Source organism: Oncorhynchus keta, chromosome 2, assembly GCF_023373465.1.
Source record: "Oncorhynchus keta strain PuntledgeMale-10-30-2019 chromosome 2, Oket_V2, whole genome shotgun sequence".
NCBI lineage: Eukaryota > Metazoa > Chordata > Actinopteri > Salmoniformes > Salmonidae > Oncorhynchus > Oncorhynchus keta.
Window position 1 is genome coordinate 36,223,199 of NC_068422.1, and position 19,212 is coordinate 36,242,410.

Below are 19,212 nucleotides of genomic sequence, written 5' to 3' on the forward strand. Positions count from 1 at the left end.
TCTCTACATTTTCCTCCTCTGTCTCTGCTGCTAAAGCCACTTTCTACCACTCTAAATTCCAAGCATCTGCCTCTAACCCTAGGAAGCTCTTTGCCACCTTCTCCTCCCTCCTGAATCCTCCTCCCCTCCCCCTCCTCCCCTCTCTGCAGATGACTTCGTCAACCATTTTGAAAAGAAGGTCGACGACATCCGATCCTCGTTTGCTAAGTCAAACGACACCGCTGGTTCTGCTCACACTGCCCTACCCTGTGCTCTGACCTCTTTCTCCCCTCTCTCTCCAGATGAAATCTCGCGTCTTGTGACGGCCGGCCGCCCAACAACCTGCCCGCTCGACCCTATCCCCTCCTCTCTTCTCCAGACCATTTCCGGAGACCTTCTCCCTTACCTCACCTCGCTCATCAACTCATCCCTGACCGCTGGCTACGTCCCTTCCGTCTTCAAGAGAGCGAGAGTTGCACCCCTTCTGAAAAAACCTACACTCGATCCTTCCGATGTCAACAACTACAGACCAGTATCCCTTCTTTCTTTTCTCTCCAAAACTCTTGAACGTGCCGTCCTTGGCCAGCTCTCCCGCTATCTCTCTCAGAATGACCTTCTTGATCCAAATCAGTCAGGTTTCAAGACTAGTCATTCAACTGAGACTGCTCTTCTCTGTATCACGGAGGCGCTCCGCACTGCTAAAGCTAACTCTCTCTCCTCTGCTCTCATCCTTCTAGACCTATCGGCTGCCTTCGATACTGTGAACCATCAGATCCTCCTCTCCACCCTCTCCGAGTTGGGCATCTCCGGCACGGCCCACGCTTGATTGCGTCCTACCTGACAGGTCGCTCCTACCAGGTGGCGTGGCGAGAATCTGTCTCCTCACCACACGCTCTCACCACTGGTGTCCCCCAGGGCTCTGTTCTAGGCCCTCTCCTATTCTCGCTATACACCAAGTCACTTGGCTCTGTCATAACCTCACATGGTCTCTCCTATCATTGCTATGCAGACGACACACAATTAATCTTCTCCTTTCCCCCTTCTGATGACCAGGTGGCGAATCGCATCTCTGCATGTCTGGCAGACATATCAGTGTGGATGACGGATCACCACCTCAAGCTGAACCTCGGCAAGACGGAGCTGCTCTTCCTCCCGGGGAAGGACTGCCCGTTCCATGATCTCGCCATCACGGTTGACAACTCCATTGTGTCCTCCTCCCAGAGCGCTAAGAACCTTGGCGTGATCCTGGACAACACCCTGTCGTTCTCGACTAACATCAAGGCGGTGGCCCGTTCCTGTAGGTTCATGCTCTACAACATCCGCAGAGTACGACCCTGCCTCACACAGGAAGCGGCGCAGGTCCTAATCCAGGCACTTGTCATCTCCCGTCTGGATTACTGCAACTCGCTGTTGGCTGGGCTCCCTGCCTGTGCCATTAAACCCCTACAACTCATCCAGAACGCCGCAGCCCGTCTGGTGTTCAACCTTCCCAAGTTCTCTCACGTCACCCCGCTCCTCCGCTCTCTCCACTGGCTTCCAGTTGAAGCTCGCATCCGCTACAAGACCATGGTGCTTGCCTACGGAGCTGTGAGGGGAACGGCACCTCAGTACCTCCAGGCTTTGATCAGGCCCTACACCCAAACAAGGGCACTGCGTTCATCCACCTCTGGCCTGCTCGCCTCCCTACCACTGAGGAAGTACAGTTCCCGCTCAGCCCAGTCAAAACTGTTCGCTGCTCTGGCTCCCCAATGGTGGAACAAACTCCTCACGACGCCAGGACAGCGGAGTCAATCACCACCTTCCGGAGACACCTGAAACCCCACCTCTTTAAGGAATACCTAGGATAGGATAAAGTAATCCTTCTCACCCCCCTTAAAAGATTTAGATGCACTATTGTAAAGTGGCTGTTCCACTGGATGTCATAAGGTGAATGCACCAATTTGTAAGTCGCTCTGGATAAGAGCGTCTGCTAAATGACTTAAATGTAATGTAATGTAAATGTTTCATTTTAGTCTAACAAAAGCCAATGTTAAAACTTCATCCATGAATGACTGGGTTTGTTACACCCAACAGTATCTTAAATCAAATCAAATTGTATTAGCCACATGCGCCGAATACAACAGGTCAAATCAAATTTTATTTGTCACATACACATGGTTAGCAGATGTTAATGCGAGTGTAGCGAAATGCTTGTGAACAAGCTCTTATTTTCAATGACGGCCTAGGAACAGTGGGTTAACTGCCTGTTCAGGGGCAGAACAACATATTTGTCGACCTTACAGTGAAAATGCTTACCTATGAGCCCCCAACAAACAATGCAGATTCAAAAAATATAAGAAAATATAAGAATAAGATATAAAAGTAACAAGTAATTAAAGAGCAGCAGTAAAAACAACAATAGTGTGACTACATACAGGAGGGGGTACCGGAGTCAATGTGTGGGGGCACCGGTTAGTTGAGGTAGTATGTACATGTAGGTGGTTATTGAAGTGAACATGCATTGAAGTGACAATGCAAATAGTCTGGGTAGCCATTTGATTAGATGTTCAGGAGTCTTATGGCTTGGGGGTAGAAGCTGTTTTAGAAGCCTCTTGGACCTAGACTTGGCACTCCGGTAACGCTTGCTGTGCGGTAGCAGAGAGAACAGTCTATTACTAGGGTGGCTGGAGTCTTTAACAATTTTTAGGGCCTTCCTCTGACATCGCCTGGTATAGAGGTCCTGGATGGCAGCAAGCTTGGCCCCAGTGATGTACTGGGCCGTTCGCACTATCCTCTGTAGTGCCTTGCGGTCGGAGGCTGATGTGATGCAACCAGTATGCTCTCGATGGTGCAGCTGTAGAACCTGTTGAGGATCTGAGGACCCCTGCCAAATATTTTCAGTCTCCTGAGGGGGAGTAGGTTATGTCGTGCCCTCTTCACGACTGTCTTGGTGTGCTTTGACCATGTTAGTTTGTTGGTGATGTGGACACCAAGGAACTTGAAGCTCTCAACCTGCTCCACTGCAGCCCTGTCGATGAGAATGGGGGTGTGCTCGGTCCTCTTTTTCCTGTAGTCCACAATTATCTCCTTTGTCTTGATCACGTTGAGGGAGAGGTTGTTGTCCTAGCACCACATGGCCAGGTCTCTGACCTCCTCCCTATAGGCTGTCTCGTCGTTGTCAGTGATCAGGCCCACCACTGTTGTGTCATCGGCAAATTGGATTGGGTCTAGGGTTTCTGGGATAATGGTGTTGATGTGAGCCATGACCAGCCTTTCAAAGCACTTCATGGCTACAGATGTGAGTGCTACGGATAGGTAGTCATTTAGGCAGGTTACCTTAATGTTCTTGGGCACAGGCACAATGGTGTTTTGCTTGAAACATGTTAGTATTACAGACTCGGACAGGGAGAGGTTGAAAATGTCAGTGAAGACACTTGCCAGTTGGTCAGCGCATGCTCGTTGTACAGATTCTGGTAATCCATCTGGCCCTGAGGCCTTGTGAATGTTGACCTGTTTAAAGGTCTTACTTACATTGGATGCGGAGAGCATGATCTTACAGTCTTCCGGAACAGCTGGTGCTCTCATGCATATTTCAGTGTTATTTGCCTCGAAGCGAGCATAGAAGTAGTTTAGCTCATCTGGTAGGCTTGTGTCACTGGGCAGCTCTCGGCTGTGCTTCCCTTTGTAGTCTGTAATCGTTTGCAAGCCCTGCCACATCCGACGAGCATTTGAGCTAAGCTGGTGTGGTACAATTCGAGTAGATCTGCAATGAAGGTCATGGTCTGAAGTATTCTCCTTAAAGTTTAAAACAAGAAAATCACGGAATGGAAAAGAACATAGCTCAAACACAATGGGATTGGACAGTAGGGATAAGTCTCACATCTAGACCTAAGATCAGTCTGAAGTCTCTCTAGAGAGGTCATAATTTACAACCTGTCTTCTTCACTTCTCAACGTTATGATGATACCTGGCTCTCCCTCTTGACAGACATACCTGATTTGTTTCCACAGACACATCATTGCAGTGGAAATGAAGGAGAGTGGGTTTGTGCCAGTTGATGACGAAACCTTTCTTGCGGACTTGGGAAAATCACAAACCAGATGTAGTCAGTGTGCGCTCCTTCCATAGCAGTGTAAGGTACTGTTGCCTTGTACGTAGACCGTGACGGGTTATTTATTAATGAGACACTGTCGGAGGAGCTGGGGTTCAGATCAGGTCAACACCGGATGGAATGAAGTCGACCACGAGACAAATCAAAAAGCATATGGACCAAGGATGGAGAGCATCTACTAAAACCTGGGCGGCAGGTAGCCAAGTAGTTAGAGCATTGGGCCAGTAACCAAAAGGTTGGTGAATCGAATCCCCGAGCTGCCAAGGTCAAAATCTGTCATTCTGCCCCTGAACAAGGCAGTTAACCCACTGTCCCTAGGCTGTCACTGTAAATAAGAATTTGTTCTTAACTGACTTGCATAGTTAAATAATCGTTTAAAAAAAGAAACTAAACTCCCTCCAAAATCGCGAATATCATTGTTATGCCTTTGAAAAACAACTATCAGTTTTTACTGTTCTGAAATAGAGGACATCTGCATAAGCTTCCTTACAGAATTATATACTGTATAAGTTTAGTCGACCCACATTCACTGGCAATATTTATTTCAATGTTGAATTGTGTCAAATAAAATATACTTAAAAAGGTTCTACAAACAAATAGTTAAACTGAGACAGATGGCTTTTTGATTTGAGTGCTCAATCCCCAGGCAGGCACGCTTTACTACAGACTGAGACAGAGGAAGAGAGAGGGGTACCATCAGAAGCAAAGCAAATCCTATCGTCATCTAAGGGTGAAAGGGGGGGATACCTAGTCAGTTGTACAACAATGCATTCAACTGAAATGTGTCTTCCGCACTGAACCCAACCCCTCTGAATCAGAGAGGTGTGGGGAGATGTCTTAAACAGCATCCATGGCACCCATGAAACATTGGGTTAAATGCCTTGCTCGGGGACAGAACAACAGATTTTTATCTTTCGGTTACTGGCAAAACACTCCTACACTGCAGGCTACATGTTAGTCATGTATTTTCTGGCTCCCTGAATGGTGGTCCACGTTGTCTTATCAGTTACCTTCGTCTGGCCTGGCTGTCTGGCAGAGTGGCCGTGCCCTCAACTTTGTGCCCTCAACTTTACCTCCTCAGAAGTGGGGGAACTGGGGGAAAGAGTAGAGGAGGATGGAGCCACATTTTCTCTCTACATGTCTCGTTATGTCTATGCAACATGTAGCAACACACAAAACCACTCAAATGCTCATGAAACAATTAGCTTCTTTCGATAGTCATGATCTCCAGCTCAGTAACCTCCTCTCAAAGAGACATTCCACCCAGGTATGTATCTCTCCCTCTAATTAGACACACTCCAACTCACGAACCTCATCAAGAAACCAAACTTCACTCTTGTAACAAGCACTCCCCAACACACACCAGTCTGCGTGTTACTTTATGAGAGTTTCCCTATGGAAGCTGCTCTTCCTTATCCCCATCCTACATGCAGAGGGATTGGGTTGCAGTGTCAGATGGATTGCATTCCTTCTGCAGTATTACTGTAATTCGCGAGGCTGTGATGCAGCAAATGCATTGGCTGCACTGAATACACATTCACTAAGCCTTTGAGAGAGTCCCTAAGTCAAAGGAAACATAGTCACTGAGCTCTGCGAACATACACAGAAAAGCACAATCCCAATTCAATCCCTGGTCACTGTCCCTAGACCCTTGCTGATGAACTGAAAGTGTGAAACTAGAAAGGGTATAGTCTAGAGGACTGGGTAGTGAACTACAGTCTGGGAATGTGCCTTATATTTGGGATCAGACTGGGAAAGGAATGGGGAAAGAAATATGGAGAATGATAAAGCAGAGGAAGGAGTAAACTAGGTTCTCTTCAAATTGCAGACCTATTTTCATGAGTATATTCAATAACGAAAATATGCACATTTTCTCCACCAATGGTACAGTATGTTTCCACCAAATGGACGTGTTGCAGATAAAAATCACTGTGTAGTGAACACAAAATATATTTTTTCGCTTAATTTATCATGTACCGAATACAAATCTAAAGTTCAATGTGTTTCCATAGCATTTTCAACTCTACCGATAGTTTTGTCACAAAAACTGTTGCGTTAAATACCAAATGGCCTCCTCCGGTCTTGGTACATGCGCTCTAGCCAACAGCTCGCAGACAGTACGGGTAGGCTGTGCAGGTTGGCTAGTCTACATGACGAGATTCACCTATTATGGATAACAGCAAGAATATTCGTATTTGTGAAACGGCAGTCAAGCATCGATCATCATGTCACCAGAATGGGACCTTCAACATTTATTGGAAAGGAGCATCATGCTCATACACTACCCTGTGAAGTTCATCATCATTTATTTAATCTATAGCCTGACAACTGCATGGTTTCCCAAATTTTAGTGGGAGGACCAAACACCATATCATCGCATGACTCCAAATGTACTTTCGATATGATAGTTATTATATCAATATTTGCGCATAAAGGGGTTTCCAATGCCATTTCCTGCATAATTAATTTTAACAACACAATAATATCCCACCATATAGAACGAAAACATTATCTGTCGGCATTTATAAAATTACACCGAAACCTCCTGTTTCCATCACAACTGTCGTGATTTAAACATTTGTTTTTATACAATATGACTTGACTCCCTGAAACTGTGGATGAAAACATGGTTATAGAGAAAGAAAGAAACAGGGGAAGAGTGGTAAAAGCGAGGCAGAGACGAGGAGGCTGGGAGGAAAAATGTGCACGGTCAGCATACTATATATGAGCCACCAAGCATAATCAAAGACAATTCACATTCCCCATTGAACGCGACCAATTAACTTTCATTTGATTTGAAAGCACATCAACACAGCTTGCCATTATAAAAGCAGCAAGCCCCAATCACTCACCAGAGATATGCATAATGTTGCTTTTCCTTTGGGTGTGAATTTAAATGAATGAAAAGGTTGTTCTCAACCTCCTAAAGTCAACATTTGTATTATCTTACCTCTTGTAAAATACCAATAAATCTAAAACTAGTTTTTGCAGGTCATATATGCCAGTCTGTGACTAAATGAGTTGAGAAAACACAAGAGGGGCCAATGGGACAGCAACATTTTACCTAAATCCTGTGCCACTTCAAGCAACTTGCATAATCGACAACTTCAGAAACTAGATGCAAATTACATCATGTACCAAGTGTAATTTCATGCGTTTGCTTTAAGTGAGGCCAGTAGTCTGGAGCCTCTCTTTACTTTGCCAGAGGCCTTCATGTAGCTTGGCACAGAGCTCCACTTTGCTTTTTTAGGCTGACTGGAGCTGGAGAAGAGCTGGATCAAGTATTTGCATCCCAAATGTTTGCTCAATCACGGAGGAGACACTCTCAGACATAACTTTGGCCTGCCTTGTGTGTCCTCATGTTGGAAAAGGTAGACACATGGAGACCTTCAAAAAGCTTCAGATAGCCTTCTGTACACTTACATTCACTGTCTGACAATGAAGCATCATTTTGAAAACAAATACTGTGATATGCACTGGGCACATGCACATCAGCTGGCGCAGTGAAAGTGTCCTCGCCTAGAGGTGGATTCTGCTACAGGTGTTGGGTCGTGGTCCAACTATAGGAACTAAACACATCAGACATACACACAGTTAAAGAACACAGTTAAAGAACTGTTGATCTCTCTACCACCAGTGGGTGAGGTGTGAGCGTAAAGGTCGTCTCTGCATCATCCTCCTCAGAGTCAATCACATTTTGAAAATGTTAGGAACAGATGCAGTGCCAATATTTGTATATGAATTTCTACAACTTATAGTTGGTATGACATTAAGTCATTAATATTGTGTGCCTTTGACATTTAAAAAGATTGTCCCATTTACATTATGTAATGTAAATGGGACCTAACTAGCCCCATAGAGATATTGAATGTCAACACAAATTGCCCACCGTATTATGATTGGGTCGCGTGAAGCTGTAATCCAAATTGATGATTACTTGGGTGCTGCCAGAAAAACTGATATGGTAACCTTCATTCCTTGACATATCATGTTTTCCTATCAGCTCGCAAATCTCAGTTTTGAACAAGGTCGACTTTATGACCAAAATGATCCAATACTTAGTAGTCCATTTTGACACTAGAATATTCTGACTCATATCGATGCCACATAGAACATTTTCAAAATGAGAAGTTGCTTTTTAGGGTCTGTTGCTCTTTAATGATATCTGGGTGAGAGTGACTTACTTACTGCACTGTTGGAGATAGAAACACAAACATTTCGCTACACCCGCAATAACATCTGATAAACATGTGTATATGACAAATAAACATTTGAAATCAATGGGGGCCACCTGTATAACTACAAGTTTAGATTGCTAAAAATTGCTAGCTGACATGGCTAATTGAGTGACTGTCAGTGATTGACATTACAAGAGAAAAACTGCTGATGCACAACCAAATTTTGAAATGTCTACTATTCTAATGTTGCTTATGCCCAGACAAACCTTGTACAAATATGTTGAAATTATACTTTTGAAACAACGTCAGATGCTCTACGTTATAGCCAGTAGCAGAAGAAAAAAAAACATCTGGGCAGCACCTCCCACTGAAGAGTTGATCTATCAACAGCTCTTCATTTGATCTCCCATCCAGGGTTTTAACCAAGCCCAGCCCTGATAATCCACTAGGCTGTATGACACAAGCCCAGCCCTGATAATCCACTAGGCTGTATGACACAAGCCCAGCCCTGATAATCCACTAGGCTATATGACACAAACCCAGCCCTGATAATCCACTAGGCTATATGACACAAACCCAGCCCTGATAATCCACTAGGCTATATGACACAAGCCCAGCCCTGATAATCCACTAGGCTATATGACACAAACCCAGCCCTGATAATCCACTAGGCTATATGACACAAACCCAGCCCTGATAATCCACTAGGCTATATGACACAAGCCCAGCCCAGATAATCCACTAGGCTATATGACACAAGCCCAGCCATGATAATTCACAAGGCAATATGACAGAATGCTCTAGCAATGACAAAGTTGAGGAGGGAAATAACAACCCCTTAAAAGGTTCCCACAAATTGTTAATGTTATATTTCATAACAAAAACATATCTGGGATGGATAGACGGTCTGGTTTATGTTGAGTCCCACTGATTCTGATTACAAGCGTCTCAGATTGCAGCTCAGCTGCACTGGCTGAAACTGAGGACTCACAGAGTAGAGTCCATACAAAAGGTAGTGTTTTTATACTAAAGGAAGTTACGAAGTTTTAATGCAAGCAAACACACACTGACCATGGTGTACAGATCACTTACAGAGTGTTTTAACCTTCAACATCGTCTGGTATGAGAATGTTTCAGTAAGGAACAGGAGTAAATTGGCACAAGTTGTCTATCAGGCCAGCAAAATAGTCGGCGGCAATCAGCCACAACTCCAAAAACTGTACACACAGAACTTTACAAGGAAAGCACTTCAGGTCACCCACAAGCGGCATGCCTCCATCCAAATGATGCCGTCCGTTCGAAGAACAAAAGGTGCCACTTGCACGGAAGAATGGCATTAAAGGCCCATATTCATTTCCACACCATGAGGTTGGAATAATACTATGAAATTGTGAAAATTATGATAATGCCATTTTAGTGTAAAAGCTGCTTGAAAAGGCCCGACATTTTAGCCTATTTTAGTGGGATGGATTTGTGGCCAATGGTGACATCACCAATAAGAAAGAGTTCCAAACCTCTCTGCAAATAATAGCTAAATTCTTGCTTGAGAAATTGCCCTTTGCTGAGAAGCTATTTTTGTTTCTCATTGACCATTTCATTGAAAACAATCACAGTAAGATACTTCATTGTTACCCAGAAATTATTAGCATTGGATCTTTAAGAAATGATTTATCCCCTCCGCAGAGACAATCCTAAATAAGATTCTGATGAACTGACGTGAGTTAATGCTCAATGTGTGTAATGTGTATGTTTTATGTCTGTTTTTATATTTTTTATGTATGCGAGAGCGCCAAAGACAATGTTCCATTCTGTGTAACTTAATGGACAATTTTTCTAATCTAATCCTGGAAATTAATATAGGCTACTCCATGATAAAGTCAGCAACAATGACCTATTGCAATAAATGCAACGTTGTTCATCCATCCTCAGTTTTCTGACATCACAACAATTAAACTCTGTAACTGTTTTAAAATCCCCATTGGCCTCATGTTGAAATCCCTGAGCAGTTTCCTTCCTCTCCGACCACTGAGTTAGGAAAGACGCCTGTATCTTTGTAGCGACTGGGTGTATTAATACACCATCTTAAGCCTAATTAATAATTTCACCATGCTCAAAGGGATATTCAGCTTCTGCTTTATTTATTTTTGCATACTGTATCTACAACCAGTGTCTATCGTTGCAAGGCATTGAAAAACCTCCCTGGTCTGTGCTTTAAATTCAGTAGTCGATTGAGGTACCCTAATAGGGTGGGGTGCCATTATCAAATCATGTTAACCACTATTATTGAAAATGGAATGAGTCCATGCAACTTAATATGCAATTTGTTGAGCACATTTTAATTTCTACAAACCAAATTTCCCTCTAACATTATTGGGTATTGTGTGTAGATCAGTGACATAAAATCTTGATTTAATCAATTTCAAATTCAGACTAACACAATCAATTGTTGTTTTGAGGGCGCCCCAAACCAAAGAGTATTCTTGGCTTGACATTAACTCTGAATAGCCGTACTTCTTCATTTCTCAAAGGAAAAACATCAACCAATTTCCAATAACTGTTGATATCTAGTGGAAGCCATAGGAACTGGCTTCCACTAGTTGTGTTATACCCACATACATTATTCAAACAGTTTTCGAAACTTCAGAGTGTTTTCTATCCAAATCTACTAATAATATGCATATCATAGCTTCTGGGCCTGAGTAGCAGGCAGTTTACTTTGGGCACACTTTTCATCCGGATGTCAAAATATCACCCCCTATCCCAAAGAAGATTTATAGCCAGCATGAGAAGAAGAAAAAACAGCCTGGGGAGCACCTCCTACTGGAGAGTTAATCTATAAACAGCTATTCATTTGATCTCCCATCCAGGGTTTTAACTTAGCCCAGCTCTGCTTAGCTTTGAAGTTTGTCACTGACTACAACCAATGTGGTATCATGAGAACGATTATTGACAGTTATTTTAATAGCTAAATATATTCACTAATGCTATCAGTCATTTCATAGGGTTGATTTAACAGGGGAAATTAAACTTAACCATACTTTATAAATCCTACAGTATAACAACAACGATACTATTGTGGACTATATAGCATTTTCAACATCATCAACAGCTGGTGTTTCAATTCAACCCAGGGTTCAACTTAAAATAGACAATACATATAGGCGGCCTAGGTTTTTAAGCTTAGGTTGATTTCAAAAGTAATCTGCAAGTTAATCATTGTGTTGGATTCACATCTCCATCTCAACCAAAAATCAAAGTTAAAGAATAGGAATAAATCTAACTTTATTTAAAGTGCATTTCAAGTTGAATTAGATTTAGTCCTATTCTTTAACACACAGTTGAATTCGAAAATGTACATACACCTTAGCCAAATACATTTAAAAACTCAGGTTTTCACAATTCCTGACATTTAATCCCAGTAAAAAGTCCGTCTTAGGTCAGTTAGGATCAACACTTTATTTTAAGAATATGAAATGTCAAAATAATAGTAGAGAGAATTATTTATTTCAGCTATTATTTCTTTCATCACATTCCCAGTGGGTCAGAAGTTTACATACACTCAATTAGTATTTTGTTGCATTGCCTGTTAATTGTTTAACTTGGGTCAAACATTTTGGGTAGCCTTCCACAAGCTTCCCACAAAAGAAGTTGGGTGGATTTTGGCCCATTCCTCCTGACATAGCTGACGTAACTGAGTCAGGTTTGTAGGCCTCCTTGCTCGCACACATCATATTTTCTATAGGATTGAGGTCAGGGATTTGTGATGACCAATCCAATAACTTGACTTTGTTGTCCTTAAGCCATTTTGCAACAACTTTGGAAGTATGCTTGGGGTCATTGTGCATTTGGAAGACCCATTTGCCACCAAGCTTTACCTTCCTGACTGATGTCTTGAGATGTTGCTTCAATATATCCACATAATTTTCCTCCTCATGATGCCATCTATTTTATGAAGTTCACCAGTCCCTCCTGCAGCAAAGCACCCCCGCAACATGATGCTGCCACCCCCGTGCTTCACGGTTAGGATGGTGTTCTTCGGCTTGCAAACCTCCCCCTTTTCCCTCCAAACATAACGATGGTCATTATGGCCAAACAGTTATATTTTTGTTTCATCAGACCAGAGGACATGATCTTTGTCCCCATGTGCAGTTGCAAACCGTAGTCTGGCTTTTTTATGGCGGTTTTGGAGCAGTGGCTTCTTCCTTACTGAGCGGCCTTTCAGGTTATGTCGATATAGGACTCGTTTTACTGTGGATATAGATACTTTTGTACCTGTTTCCTCCAGCATCTTCACAAGGTCCTTTGCTTTTGTTCTGGGATTGATTTGCACTTTTCGCACCAAAGAACGTTCATCTCTAGGAGACAGAACGCGTCTTCTCTCTGAGTGGTATGATGGCTGCGTGGTCCCATAGGGTTTATACTTGCGTACTATTGTTTGTACAGATGAACGTGGAAATTGTGGAAATTGCTCACAAGGATGAACCAGACTTGTGGAGGTCTACAATTGTTTTCTGAGGTCTTGGCTGACTTCTTTTGATTTTCCCATGATGTCAAGCAAAGAGGCACTGAGTTTGAAGGTAGGCCTTGAAATACATACACAGGTACTCCTCCAAAAGACTCAAATGATGTCAATTAGCCTTTCAGAAGCTTCTAAAGCCATGACATCATTTTGCAGAATTTCCCAAGCTGTTTAAAGGCACAGTTAACTTAATGCATGTTAACTTCTAACACAAAATTACTTGTGTCATGCACAAAGTCGATCTCCTAACCGACTTGTCAAAACTAGTTTGTTAACAAGAAATGTGTGGAGTGGTTGAAAAACGTGTTTTAATGACTCCAACTTAAGTGTATGTAAACTTCCGACTTCAACTGTAGATGTTTGGTTGAGATGGAGACGTGAATCCAACATACAGTAAGTATCAATCACTAATTTGTCGACAAACTGGAATCAAAGCAAGATTAAGTCAGTGACATAGAATATACATCTTCAAATGTTGATATTTGGTTGCGTTGAGAACCAAACACAATTCAATATCACTTTTGCAATACAGTAAATAATTTGTCGACAAGTTAATAGGCTAACAAATTCTATGTTGGATTCATGTCCTCAAATCAATAAGAAATTAAAGTAAAAAAATAAGATTAAGTCAGTGGCTCCGATGTAACTATCCCAGCATTAAATGTTGATATTTGTTTGTTGTCCACCAAACAATAGGCTCTCTTACCTAACAGTATTTATCCAACCTTCAAATGAGTAACATCCATAGCCACATTTTGAGGCTAGCCTACTGTAGTCTAACTATAAACCTTTTCTCATGTAATAATAGAAAGTGTGCATGTTCAAGATAGCATGCAAAGGTCGCAGGTCCGTGGAGATCTTCTCAATTGCTTGAATAATTTGTGAAGAGTCTTGAACAGCATTGATCACTTGCACTATATACTTTCAATGTAAGTACTCAACCCCTTTGTTATGGCAAGCCCTTAATAAATTCAGGAGTAAAAATGTGCTTAACAAATTGCATGGACTCATTTGGTGTCCAACAATAGGGTATCATTAATAAATCATAAAAAAAATCAATAATCACTATCTTTGTACCCCACACATACAGTACAATTATCTGTATGGTCCCTCAATCGAGTAGTGAATTTCAAGCACATATTACACCAAAGAACAGGAAGGTTTTTCAATGCCTCAAAGAGACACCGGATGCTAGATACAGTATGTAAAACAAAATGAAAAGCAGACACTGAATATCCCTTGGAGCATGGGGAAGTTATTAATTAGGCTTTAGACGGTGTATCAATACACCCAGTCACTACAAAGATACAGGCATCCTTCCCAACTCAGTTGCCGGAGAGGAAGGACACTGCTCATGGATTTCACCGTAAGGACAATGGTGATTTTAACAGTTACAGAGTTCAATGGTTGTGATATAAGAAAACAGGATGGTCAACAAGATCGTAGTTACTCCACAACACTAACCTAAATGGCAGAGTGAATATAAGGAAGCCTATAGAGAATAAAATATTGCAAAAGATGCATCCTGTTTGCAACAAGGCACTTAAGAAATACTGCAAAAAAATTCACTTTTTGTCCTGAATATAAAATGTTATGTTTGGGACAAATCCAACACAACACATCACTGAGTATGACTTCATATTTTCAAGCATGGTGGTGGCTGCATCATGTTATGGGTATGCTTGTCATCTGTAAGGACTAGGGAGTTGTTTTAGGATAAAAAGAAACCAAATACAGCTATTCAATCTGCTTTCCAGCAGACACTGGGATGGCAAATTCACCTTTCAGCAGGACAATAACCTAAAACACAAGTCCAAATCTACACTGGAGTTTCTTACCAAGATGACATTGAATGTACCTGAGTGGCCGAGTTATATACAGTTGACTTAAATTGGCTTGAAAATAAATGGCTGTCTAGCAATGATCAACTTGACAGAGCTTAAAGAATTTAGAAAATAATGGGCAAATATTGTACTATCCTCGTGTACAAAGCTCTTAGAAACGATTTGATTTGAAACGTACCCAAAGAGACTCACAGCTGTAATCACCGCCAAAAGTGTTTTTACAAAGTATTAACTCAGGGGTGTGAATACTAATGTAAATGTGATATTTCTGTATTTCAATACATTTGTAAACATTTCTAAAAACGTGTTTTCACTTTTTCATTGTGGGGTATTGTGTGTGTAGATGGATGAAAAAAATATATTTTCAATTCAGGCTGTAACACAACAAAATGTGGAGTAAGTCAAGGGGTATAAATACTTTCTGAAGACATTGTATTTGCGTCTATAGCTGAGTTACATTAGCACTGATTTAAAGTTAGGAATCCACCAGAAGGACTGATAAAACAATTAGCACATTCAAGTGGTGGAATGAAAGAATATGCCTAATAAATAAGTTACCCTTTCCACAAGCTCCCCGTTGAATGAACAGAACAGGTGGCTGCTGAAGTTTCAGCGCCCGGTTGCTGACTCTCTTGAGCTCGCAGATGTTACGATATGATACACCGTCGCTGCCACATACAGGGTCGGTAGTTTTGCAGGCGCAAACGCCGCTCTTCCCTCTTCTTCTGACGGTGGCAGAGTAGCTCACTCCGCCCGATACCGAACACTCCAACCCCTCTGCACACACCGGGTCTCCAAGCTTCCCATTGCCGCCGCACGCTTCGCCCTCTCCAGAGGCGCACACCGGGCAGCAGTTGCAGTGGTCGAGGATTTTTCCTGCTAAGCACTCAACTGGCATACGTGGGCACATCGCCTTGTCACAACGACTGGGACAGCCGATAACGTACCTATTTGAGATCTGTGCTTCGGCAGGTAGGGATGCCAAGCAAACGGTTACGCACAATAGTGACCAAAACATGGTGGATTACTGTGAAACGGACTGTTGCCCAAAAATTGTGAAGTAAACAAAAAAGTGTCAGGGCTACTCTAAAACTTGCATTAAGTTTGAATATGTTAGCTGAAAATTGTAGAGCAGAGCAGCCACTGCAGATACAGAGGGATTTGGAAAGCTCCACTTCCACTGCGCACCAATATGAGATTTAGCGTTTTTTAGCTGACACTGCATTTTTAAAGCCTATTCAATTCCACATGACCCGCCACACTTCCCAGACAATAAAACGCATTGCAATTGGTGTATGAGTGTGACGCCCTAACGCTTCGGTATTTATTTATTTTGCATTTAGGCCTATTTGAGTTAATTATAGGCTTAACTTGGAATATGTTACACTTATAGAATATACAGTGGATCGAAGTACTGGACTGGCCTGAATGACTAGACCCTTTGAACAGGCTGGACGAACCCACGATGGTAGTTAGATACTGTGCATTCGGAAAGTATTCAAACCCCTTGACTTTTTCCACATTTTGTTAGCTATAGCCTGACTCAAAATGGATTACAACGTTTTTCCCCCTGCATCAATCTACACACAATACTCCATAATGACAAAACAAATACAGGTTTAGATATTTTGGCAAATCTATAAACAAATAAAACTCAAATTTACATAAGTATTTCTCAGTACTTTGTTGAAGCACCTTTGGCAGCGATTACAGCATCAAGTCTTCTTGGGTATGATGCTACAAGCTTGGTACACCTGTATTTGGGGAGTTTCTCCCATTCTTCTATGCAGATCCTATCAAGCTCTGTCAGGTTGGATGGGGAGCATCACTAGACAGCTATTTTCAGGTCTCTCCAGAGATGTTTGATCGGGTTCATGTCCGGGCCACTCAAGGACATTCAGAAACTTGTCCCGAAGCCACTCCTGCATTGTCTTGGCTGTGCGCTTAGGGTAGTTGTCCTGTTAGAAAGTGAATCTTCACGCCAGTCTGAGGTCCTGAGCGCTCTGGAGCAGGTTTCATCAAGGATATCTCTGTACTTTGCTCCGTTCATCTCGATCCTGACTAGTGTCCTAGTCCCTGCCGCTAAAAAACATCTCCACAGCTTGATGCTGCCACCATCATGCTTCACCATAGGGATGGTGACAGATTTCCTCCAGACGTAACTCTTGGCATTTAGGACAGTGTTAAATCTTGGTTTCATCAGACTAGAGAATCTTAATATAGTGTAATTAGGTGCCTTTTGTCAAACTCCAAGCGGGCTGTCATGTGCCTTTCACTGAGGAATGGCTTAAGTCTTGCCACTCTACCAAAAAGGCCTGATTGGTAGAGTACTGCAGAGAAGGTTGTCCTTCTGGAAGGTTCTCCCATCTCCATAGAGGAGAGGACCTTCTCCTCCGATTGCTCAGTTTGGCCGGGCGGCCAGTTCTAGGAAGAGTCTTTGTGGTTTCAAACTTCTTCCATTTAAGAATGATGGAGGGCACTGTGTTTTGGGGGACCTTCAATGCTGCAGAAATGTTTTGGTACTCTTCCCCAGATCTATGCCTCAACAAAATCCTGTCTTGACGCTCTACAGACAATTATTTTGACCTCATGGCTTGGTTTCTGCTCTGACATGCACTGTCAACTGAGTGACCTTATATAGACAGTTGTGTGACTTTCCAAATCATGTCCAGTCAATTGAATTTACTACAGGTGGACTCCAATTAAGCTGTAGAAACGGCTCAAGGATGATCAATGGAAACAGGATGCACCTGAGCTCAAATTCAAGTCTCATAGCAGGGTCTGTATTATGTAAATAAGGTATGTTTTTGTATTTTGAATACATTTCCAAAAAAAATCTAAAAACCTGTTTTCGCTTTGTCATTGTGGGGTATTGTATGTACATGTTTTATTTCATCCATTTTAAAATAAGGCTGTAACGTAACAATGTGGAAAAAGGGAAGGGGTCTGAATACTTTCTTTATGCACTGTACCTGTAATGGATGGAGTAATCAAAATATGTACCTTTAGATAACCATTTTAATTTAGCTGTTTAGAAAATTAAATAGTGAATAATAAATTCCCATTCATTTGTGTTGGCCATTATAACATTGATTAACTTGATATGATAATTCTCCAATCAATAGGAATCTATAAACTGCCTTAGAACAGGAGAGATTATGAGAGGACATAAACAGTGGTGAAAAGAGTACTAAATTGTAATACTTGAGTAAAAGTAAAGATACATTAATAGAAAATCAACTAAATGTATTTATAAAGCCCTTTTTACATCAGTCGATGTCACAAAGTGCTATACAGAAACCCAGCCTAAAACCACAAACAGCAAGCAAAGCAGATGTAGAAGCACGGTGGCTAGGAAAAACTCCCTAGAAAGGCGAGAACCTAGGAAGAAACCTAAAGAGGAACCAGGCTCTGAGGGGTGGCCAGTCCTCTTCTGGCTTTGCCTGGTGGAGATTATAACAGAACATGGCCAAGATGTTCATCGATGACCAGGAGGGTCAGATAATAATAATCAGTGGTTGTAGAGGGTGCAACAGGTCAGAACCTCAGGAGTAAATGTCAGCTGGCTTTTCATAGCCGATCATTCAGAGTTAGAGACAGCAGGTGCGGTAGAGAGAGACTCCAAAACAGGAGGTCCGGGACAAGGTAGGTGTCCAGTGAATAGGTCAGGGTTCCATAGCCGCAGGCAGAACAGATGAAACTGGAGCAGCAGTATGACTAGGTGGACTGGGGACAGCAAGGAGTCATCAGGCCAGGTAGTCCTGAGGCATGGTCCTTGGGCTCAGGTCCTCTGAGAGATGAGAGAAAGAGAGAATTAGAAGGAGCATAGGGGGGAGCCAACCCAGACAAGAAGATCAACCCACTCATGTGACGCACCCCTCCTAGGGATGGCATGGAAGAGCACCAGTAAGCCAGTGACTCAGCCCCCGTAATAGGGTTAGAGACAGAGAAACCCGGTAGAGAGAGGGGAACCGGCCAGGCAGAGACAGCAAGGGTGGTTCGTCGCTCCAGTGCCTTTCCGTTCACCTTCACACCCCTGGGGCAGACTACACTCAATCATAGGACCTACTGAAGAGATGAGTCTTCAATAAAGGCTTAAAGGTCAAGACCGAGTCTGGGTCTCTCAGATGGATAGGCAGACCATTCCATAAAAATTGAGCTCTATAGGAGAAAGCCCTGCCTCTAGCTGTTTGCTTAGAAATTCTAGGGACAGTAAGGAGGCCTGCGTCTTGTGATGGTAACTTTCAAGGGTAAAAGTAAAAGTATTTGGTTTTAAATATACTTAAGTATCAAACGTAAAAGTATAAATCATTTCAAATTCCTTATTTAAAAACCAGACGGCAACATTTGTGATTTAAATGTTTTATTTACGAATAGCCAGGGGCACACTCAGAAATGACTAATTAACAAAGAATGTTTGTTTAGTGAGTCTGCCAGATCAGAGGCAGAATTGGATGATTTTCCTGTCCTGCTAAGCATTCAAAATGTAATGAGTACTTTTGGGTGTCAGGGAAAATGTATGGAGTAAAAAGTACATTTTACATTCACTCTTTACATTTTCCCTGACACCCAAAAGTACTCATTACATTTTGAATGCTAATA

The 19,212-nt window shown here is 42.3% G+C and overlaps 2 protein-coding genes across 3 annotated transcripts in view; both read right to left on the reverse strand.

Annotated features, from left to right (window-relative positions):
• LOC118399940 (serine protease HTRA1A) overlaps positions 1-15,793 on the reverse strand; it is a 37,916-nt gene extending 22,123 nt beyond the window's left edge. The window contains exon 1 of the mRNA XM_035796177.2: positions 15,169-15,793. Within this exon, the coding sequence (XP_035652070.1) occupies positions 15,169-15,628 (460 nt within the window). The 5' untranslated portion in view covers positions 15,629-15,793. The remainder of the gene's footprint in view (positions 1-15,168) is intronic.
• Positions 1-19,212, reverse strand: part of LOC118399948 (pleckstrin homology domain-containing family A member 1-like) — a 65,617-nt gene that overhangs the window by 4,579 nt on the left and 41,826 nt on the right. The window contains exon 13 of one of the 2 annotated variants that reach the window (XM_052476081.1): positions 15,905-18,400. The exons of the other annotated variant lie outside the window; for it this stretch is intronic. Coding sequence (XP_052332041.1) covers positions 18,392-18,400 — 9 coding nt within the window. The 3' untranslated portion in view covers positions 15,905-18,391. Of the gene's footprint in view, positions 1-15,904; positions 18,401-19,212 lie in introns of those variants that run through there. 2 annotated transcript variants of the gene reach the window in all.